Source organism: Phaseolus vulgaris, chromosome 2, assembly GCF_051622355.1.
Source record: "Phaseolus vulgaris cultivar YP4 chromosome 2, ASM5162235v1, whole genome shotgun sequence".
Classification (NCBI taxonomy): Eukaryota; Viridiplantae; Streptophyta; class Magnoliopsida; order Fabales; family Fabaceae; genus Phaseolus; species Phaseolus vulgaris.
Genome location: NC_143499.1, coordinates 1523612 through 1532795, shown reverse-complemented (window position 1 = coordinate 1532795; position 9184 = coordinate 1523612). Strand labels below are relative to the sequence as shown.

The window sequence follows — 9184 nt, the reverse complement described above, 5'->3', positions numbered from 1 at the left end:
GGGTGGGAAGCCCCAAAAAGATACTATGATTAGATGGAAAATGAATGTGAAAGAAAAGATAATGCCACTTGGCGTTCACATTTATAATTGATGCTCCTACTAAGTCCCACACTGTACTCCTAATTCATGCCACTTTACTCATCACTTTAGTGCAATCCTAAGGCCACACACACTCTCTTCTCTCTGCATTCGCCACCTCCTCACCATTACTTTCATGCGTTACACTTTACTCCATCCACACACACACACAATTAATCAATTTTTTTTTTCTCAAACTTGATAATTAATTGAAAGATTTATTTATGTTTCAAGTCTTGTTAATTTTTATCTATTCAATATTTTCATTTTAATATGGGCAGACAACCACTACAAGAAAATTATAAAATAGAAAAATAGTTTCTAAATTGGTATCTAATTAGCAACCAAAGTTTTTGCTACCAGATTTAGAAACTAAATAATTTGTAGTTAAAACCTTAATTGCTAATTAGATACCAATTTAAAAACTATTTAACCATAATATAAACTAGTTTAGAAATTAACTTTTTTTAGTTTCTAAAATAGTCTCTATTTTAGTTCCTGTGGTAACTAATTATTTTTGTTTCTAAAAGTTGGTTTCTATTTCATGATTTTCTTGTAGTGATCGAAATAACATGTCATCTATTTAACAAAAAATAAACTTTAAACCAGAATAACTTACTTAAAAAATATAATTTTTTAAGTGCTAATAAATACAAAATTTAACAAGAATTCAATTCAAAATATTCAAATGAAAATTAGTTAACTCTCTCTCAACTAATAGTAAGCATTATTGTTGTAGTATTTTGTTGCCTTTAAAAAAACTAATAAACACGTAGACCATTTTTTAAGCGCATTTTTTAATAAAATAAAGGATAAAAGGAAAATATGAGATAAAATATCAAACATGATAAGAAATGTGATAAAAAAATGATGAAATAATATTATAACAATAAAGAAAACATAAGAGAAAATTATTGCCTACTAATAGAGAATGATACATTTATACGAGTTTTTTTTTTTTATGAAGGAACCAAGAGTTTAGGAGATCAAAACAATCCAATCTTAATATCTTGTTTATCCAAAGTGTTGTTTTCTTTATTTATAGTAAAAGAAATTCTCTGTGATTATAATCGGGGATTCGTCAATGATTTCTCTCTCATTTTCTTATTTTTTATATTCTATTTGTATTATGTTTTTTTTTTATCTATTTAAATTTTTTATAACGAATAGTACAGTCTAAAAAATCCAACATACTGATAAGATTATATTCCATAAACATAAATACTAAAAAACTCAGCACAGGAAACGGTGTAGAATATATGCTGACTGTTACAATAAAACATATTTAATGATTTTAAGTGTGCTTTTATACTCACTCTTGATTATTAAGATACCTTTGTATTCAATTACCTAATTATTGTGCAATCTGGATTTCAACCGAAAGCCTGAGTAAATAAGAAACAAGTTTTACAAAAAAAAAAGAGAGAATAGATAGGCGTAATTAGTTTCGAATATAATTAATGATGTCTTAAAATAAAATTGGGGGTAGTTACAATTGGGAGCTTTTGAGTCATTAAAAAATAAGCAACAGTATTTTATCATATCATCTTATCTCACATTCTGTTGTAATGTGTATGCATAATAAAATGATGTAGAAATAGGATTTGTGTAAGAAATATGCGAGGGAGTGAATAATGAAATAAAGTTAGGCAAAGATAAGATCCTGAGGTGCGGGCATATTATCAAAGGACAGGACAGAAGACATTGGCGTAAAAAGGTTCTTTAAGAAAAGATTAGCAACATGAGATGGCCAAACAAAAAAGTATATTGGGATTCACCCACGAGTTCATATCCCAGCCCTCAAAAGCCATATCCCATTATTGATACAAAAGAGTAGCATAGTCATAGATTCCGATAATTATATTTAGTAAATAACAATATTATCAAAAACAATTACGAAAGAGGATAGGTAAATAAGCTTTTGGGTGGAAAGGGATCCAACAAGCCACTTCCTTCTAAGAAAAAGCTAATTCTTAACAACAAAAGGATATTCCTCCAACATAGCAAAACAAAAAATTAAATCACATAACTCGTTATCTGCATTTCCACCTCCAACTCCTTACCCTAACTAGATAATATATTCTGAGAGAGTATACACAAAATGAGAGAGAGAAATAGGAAAAAACGAAAAAGAAAGAAAAAGACAAGAGAACCAAAAAGTGAAGGTGGACGTTGACTCGTTAGACCTCTCTCGGGTCAACAAAAATGGACATTCCGGGTTGAGATTTGGTCCAGTCACCAACGGAACCGTCGCTGTAATCCTCACCCAACCGCTTCATACACCATAAATCTTCGTCACACGACAGCATCTTCCAGTGGGGTATACCGAACCTTAAGGGCTCGTTTGGTGACACTTCCGTGGCCACCACCCTGCAACCTTTTTCCATCGCGAGGTTGTGCGCGAACCCACACAGGGCCTTCACCATCTTCACTGCATCTGGGCCTTCCCCTCCAAGCCCGTACATGAAGTGAAACCCAAACGGCCTGAACAAATCCGGGATCGACGGTACACGCAGCCACGGCAGGGCCCGGTCCACGACCCGCGTCGTCTTCGCGAGAGTGCGCTTCACGCGCGACGCGCCTCTAACCTCGAGCGTGAACACCTCCTTCGAGTTCCACACGCTCACCAAGGCCCACGACTTCGGTGGGTCCGACAGGAAAAGATCTGGCCCGGGCCATGTCTCAGCCCTGTAGGACCCGCCCGGGACCGCCAGAAACGTCCCCAGACTGAGCTTGTTCTTCAGAACGGAGTCAATGTCGCGCGGGAAGAACTCCGTCGTGGCAAAACGGCGACGGTAGATAGCCTCTGCGTCAGAAGGGGAAAGGCTAATGATTGTGACCTTTGGGGACACTCTTGCTCGGTGGGCGAAAACGGGGTTGACAAGCATGGACGGGGTACGGAACTTTGAATAACCGCATTTGTCGGTGAAGAGTTTAACGGACGCTAAATTGTCGTTTTCCGTTGCCATGTAGGAATACTCGGCTCCATTATCCCTGAACCACTCCTCTATCCTATGCACCAGCTTCAACCCTATTCCCATTCTCCTGCATCATCACACCACAAGCAAACAATTAATTAACATCTCATCAACATTTTCCTCTATATATGCCTAACATAATCACTCATCTACTTTATTCTTACCGTTGATTAGGCGAAACGCGAAGGCCTAGTATGTAAGCCACTTTAGTATACACTGGAACATGTTTAGCATTATTGGCATTGTGCTTTCCGTTCCTGGACACTCTTTTTCCGCATGTCACCGTTTTTATGCATCCTCTTATCATTCCCACTACCTCTTCGCCAATCTCTGCTACCTGTTGATACACATGACAAACAATTAATATACACAGATCAACTTATTATGCTGTGACAACTTCTTAGTAGCATAATTATCTCAATGAGTTGGTGAGAAATTTAAAGTATGTGTTTCTTGTGCAGATACATTGATTCAAGGTTGGTTAGTTGATATATACCAGCATGAGAAAAGCAGGCGAATGGCGGACCCTGCAAATAGGATCACCCAGCATGTCGGTGAAGAGAGAAAGTTTGCCACTGGGTCCAACTTCACATATCCTTTCAACGGCTTCTACTCTTTCTCTATCTCTATTGGGATCGAACACTCTCACAACCACCATAGTTTTTAGCTCTTCACCCATTTAGAGAAAGGTACAAGTATGTCTGTTGTAGTGGAAAATAAGATAGAAAAGATAGATAGTGAAAGAAAGTGTGAGGGAGGGGTAGCGTTTTATAGAGGGGAAAATAGAGCAGAAGAGGAGTCTGAGAGTGAGGAAATAGCAGCTTTTTGAAAACTGATTAATCTTTGCACTGTGCCATAAGCAAAAAACCAAAACCACCAAGGGTTCGAACTTTGAGAATCAGACGGAGACTGAAATGATTTGTATAGGAATGGCATGAATTTGGAAAGTCAATAAATAAAAATAAGTAAAATAGAAGAGAGCTGTTTATTTAGATATTTCAGCTTCTATTATTCTTCCGCAGTTGCCAGGTACAACTCTTGTGGGCTTTAAATACTGAACTTTTGAGCTCTTCTTTCTTATTTTTGTTCATTTTCAATACACCATTATTTTTTAGTTTCTCTCTCTAGAATCTACCACTTCCTTTTGCTTCCACCTCCAATTATTATATTATATTATATATATATAACTTTAAAATAATTAAGAATATGTCTCTATCTATTCTCCCTCCCTCCATCTGTTGTTTTTTCTATATTAGGGAGACTTTTTTTTTCTTCTGTTTTGGACTTAATTTTTTTTTAATTTTCCTTCCTACTAGCAATAATAATGATGATGAAAAATGAATAGTATCGATTGGCAGAGGCGAGAGAAGGGGAATGAAAAAGAATAAGTGGCGGCTATGGCTGCGCAGTATTGTGCTGATGTTCTTAATTGAATTTTTATTAATCATTTATTAATACGGAACAACGCGTTGCCATCATGACCCCATTTGTAATGATTACCTTTAATACTACCATTTCGTCTCTTCCCCTGCTACTCTCCTCCTCATGTATTCTTCTTTGATTCATCTCCTTATTTTATATCAGATTAATTGGATTATATCATTTTTAAAACATTTTTATTTTATGAATAATTAAATATTTATTTATTTACCTTAGTAATGTGAGTAAAAATAAATCTATGCATATAAATATACTAGTGTAGAATGTTGTGAACTGTTTGCATGCAAGGGATGTGATCGATAATACCGATGCTGTATTTCCTTTCAAGTTTGTATTTTCTATCACCTTAATTAATAAAATTAAATTCAACACTTGTATTATATTTTTAAAATAAAATATTATATGTTTTAAATTTTAAAAATGACATATCATTACATTAAGAATATACTAAACATAAGAAGAATTTTCTTATATATTTATTGTCGCAGTGAGCATTGAACTGCAAAATCGATTTCCTGCTGGTAACTGTTGATTTTCTGAGCATGATGATCGTCACCGTTCATATCATTATCTCTGAATTGACTGCTTGGATTACTTTGCTCGTGAGCAGCAAAGATTCTCCATACTTTTATCATACCACTGATTAAAGCCTATGAGCCAGAATTTTCACTAGTCCTATGGATTTTGACCATCACCTTGTAGACTCTTATCTACTGCTACAAAATTAGATGTAATGTTTTATTTTAAAATAATGATTAAAAATGTACTTTTAATTAATTATTAAGAAAATTATACTGATAAAATTATCATCATCATTACATTCATGGTAAAGAGAAATTAAGATTCATTGTGACATATGCAAGTAGGATTGTTTAATATAATAATATACCAATTTTGCATTTTAATGTTGTGCAACCCAAAAGGTTTATTTTGCATGCCGAAACAAACTACCCTCATAATGATTAGTTATGGAAGGAAGTGAGTAGGTTTTCAAAATTTTAATTTTTGGTTTTAATTAATAATTAATGACTCAATCATTTTCTCTTAATTAAATATACTTTCATTGGCCCCATCAGGTGACTGCCACTTTTTTGAAACCTATGGGAGTTTTTTTTTCTTCATATTTTCTCTTTATTTTTATAATAGTAGTATTATAATAAAAAAAAAGTATATATTATTAATCTAAAATATTTTTATCAGTATTAAACTTGCTTAATTTGCTTTATTTTTTTCATGGAGTTAGAGAAAAATGTTCTAGAACTACCTCAACTTATGATTATAATTTTAAATTTTTGGCAATTTCATTTTACCTAGAGAAAAGACTATTCTAACTATTTATATTTACTTTTAATAGTGTTAATGCTTAATTCCATACCTTAAGCATGACTCTGTTCACTATAGATATGGAGATGAAAAGATTCTAAATATTTATATTTAGAGAAGGTAGAATAAGTAGTATTGTATAAAATACACTCTTAAAAAGTTATTGAACAAAAATTATTTTTCAAAATAAAAATAATTAAATTATTATATTAATTAAATTATATACTATTTTATGAACAAAAAATTATTGATATTTAAAATAATTTTTAATTTTATAAATTAATTTTTAAATTAATATATACCTAATTAATTAGATACAAATTAATTAATTAAAATATTAATTTAAAAACTATCTATAATAATAAAAATTATGTTAGATAAAGATAAATTTTAATTTATAAAATAATAGATAATTTAGTCATATTTTTTAAAATTAATTTTTTAGTGATATGAAAAAATTATTGTAAATATTGTCCATTAATATATATGAATATTAATATATATGAATAGATGATTGTTAGTATATTTTTCTACCTATACAAATCTTATTATTTTAATATCAAGCAAGGAATAGTTTATTTCAATATGAAAACACTAATAATTTGTTAATTTATATGTTTTTAATTTAAAAAATTATGTTTTATTTAAATATTGATATTTTCCTTAAAAAATCACTGTTATCTTTTTATAAATCTTATAATATTAATTTCTCAACATCCATGAGTAGAAGACGAAATTGATTATTAATATTTTTAGCATATAATATATTTTTTTAAACTTATTGGTTAAGAAACAGGGTACAGTGTTTATGAAAACAATAAAGATTTCAAATTTAATATAGATCAGATGCTCCTTTATTTAATTGCATGAGTTACATCTGCCTTCTTTCTTTCTTTCTTAATTCAGTTTTTTCTACCTAAACAATTTCTTAATTCTAACTTGGGTAACAAGAATGACAGTGACACATCTTATAAACACACTTTCTTTTAAGTCTCATTGGTGGAGGAATGATATTTATTTTATTAAATGAAAAAATATAATTTTCACAGTATAGTATTTTTTAACAATTAAAAATATTTAAAAACTTACTGTTATAAATAATAATAATATATAAGGTCTTGCATGTATTTTGTAATGCTTTATTTGATTAAAAATTGTTTTGTTAAAAACATAATTCTATGGTATGACAGATTTTATCAATAAAATAACAACATATAACAAGCACGGATGCACATGTACATATTTCTTTCTAATTTAGTACCAAATTTTAAAATAATAAAATATGTAATTTTTTGGTATGAAATACAAAATACTGAAACTAAGTATGTGTATGTCCAATAAAAAAACTATTCAGCATGAACTGTGACTCTAATATTTTAATATTTTAGAAGTATTTTTGCCTCTGTGACTCTGAACCTCTCTGGAAATATTAATATTGTAATTTTTAATCTGGTTTATTGTAGAAAAAAAAAAAACCTCTCTACTCTGTCATCAAAATTTATTGAATATCTTATGCCATCTTTGTCTGGAAAAAGTTTGAGCAAAACTTCATTATTTCCTGCAAATTTGACAGATTGTCTTATTGTGGTTTGCTGGTTATTTGAAACCGTTTCTATAAAGTTAAAATTATTTGATTCCCATGTCCAACATTTTCTTCCACACCGTGTAGGTGACGAATTGAAGTAAACCAGAGGCAGAAATGATCCTCAATTCATATAATAAAGTTGAAAAACTGATAATATACAACTTTCCACCTTCAACCAACAAAAAATAAAACTATATAATGTATACATCATGCATAGGGGTCATGTCAAATGGTTCCTGCCTCTAATTTATATAAAAAACATTCTCTAATATTTAATTTTTGTTGTTGATAATAACTAATGATAATGACAATAAGTATAAGAAATGAAAGAATAATATAAAAGAATAACAACAAAATCTTTTCATATTTTAATCATGATTATTTTTCACACAAATAATCATGAATAAAAAAATTGAACATTTATTTTAATATTAAAATTTTAAATTTAATTAAAACAAACTAACCTTCATTATGTTATGTTATATAAATTTATTAATTATATAGCTTTACAAAAAGTCTACATCACCACTTAGTTTGCTTTGTCAAAAGATAAAGAAAGGAACTATTATATAATGATAAAAGATGATTTTGACTTTTTAATCAAAATAATATAATTTATCTTTTAAATTATAATAGGGTTCTTATAACAAAACTCAACTTAATTAATACAAATTTCATTGATTTTTTTGGATGTAAGCAATCTTAGTTATCATCAACTATTGTATGAATAATATTTGAGATTTTTTTTATAATGTAAATAACTATGTTAGCATGTAAGAATATTCTTAATATCAATACCATAACTTACTTATTTGGATTATTTATTATTTTTCTTATAAAATAGTATCAAGTTGCATAATAATAATAATAATAATAATAATAATAATAATAATAATAATAATAATAATGTTAAATATAAAAAAATTTATATAAAAAAATAAGTATCAATTTAAAACAATTTAAAATATAAAATAAATCATTAACATGATATTTGTGTAAATTTTCTTGAAAAATAATTATTTTTTTATTGACAGGTGTTTCTAAATGTTACTTGATAAATAAAATATCATCTTTTCTACTAAAACTTAAATTGAACGATAAATTTAAATAAAATAAAGAGAAATATTTAATTCTTTTTTTTACATAAATGACTATAAATTTATTTTTTATATTATTATTAACCTTGTCATCCTAAATATATTAAAAAAAATATGGTAATTAAATCAAACTCATGTTAAAAACCTAATAAGTGTCTTACAAATAATACAATTAAATAAAACAAAAATCTGTCTGAGAGAGAGTTAACACTTATTACAGAAAAAAATATACAATTTAATTAAAATTAGTAATAGTAGGATTCCTCAAACTTTTAGCATGCATAATGATTAAAAGTAAGGGATCTTAAAGTATGTAATCACAACTTTTAATGTACTTCCTTTAACTTTAGGTTAGAGTCCAAACAATTCAAAATTTACTTGTTTATGTTCTCTAATGAATTCTATTTTCTTATAAAGTCACATACAGTAAAAAAAAGTAGTTTAATACAATAAGGTATGAATTTTTTTATAAAGAAAATCATATCATTTAAAAAATTAAATAATTCCAACTTTTGCACATCCTCACTTCACTAACACATTTCTTTTGTCATCTGTGATTAATTAGATGAACATGTTTGCACAAGACACATCCAACTTATTTGTTTCACACTTGTAAGACTTCTTGTGCCATCTGTGATTCACTTCTCTCATTGTGTAGAGCTAATGGAATTTCCTTTTTGATG

At 29.0% G+C, this 9184-nt stretch overlaps 1 protein-coding gene across 1 annotated transcript; it reads right to left on the bottom strand.

Annotated features, from left to right (window-relative positions):
* Positions 1 to 1973: 1973 nt before the first annotated feature.
* LOC137810048 (putative N-acetyltransferase HLS1) lies at positions 1974 to 4080 on the bottom strand. The gene is made up of 3 exons (XM_068611169.2): positions 3553 to 4080; positions 3221 to 3393; positions 1974 to 3123 (listed from the first exon to the last, which is right to left on the bottom strand). Exons 1-3 carry the CDS (start codon positions 3733 to 3735, stop codon positions 2259 to 2261), a joined length of 1221 nt encoding a protein of 406 aa, XP_068467270.1. The 5' UTR covers positions 3736 to 4080; the 3' UTR covers positions 1974 to 2258.
* Positions 4081 to 9184: the final 5104 nt, after the last annotated feature.

Coding starts and splice junctions, on each gene's coding strand:
- LOC137810048 (XM_068611169.2), bottom strand. CDS start 3,735: ATGGGTGAAGAGCTAAAAACTATGGTGGTTGTGAGAGTGTTCGATCCC. Junction 3,394..3,552: donor CGCCTGCTTTTCTCATGCTG/GTATATATCAAC, acceptor GTGTATCAACAG/GTAGCAGAGATTGGCGAAGA. Junction 3,124..3,220: donor CGCGTTTCGCCTAATCAACG/GTAAGAATAAAG, acceptor GTGATGATGCAG/GAGAATGGGAATAGGGTTGA.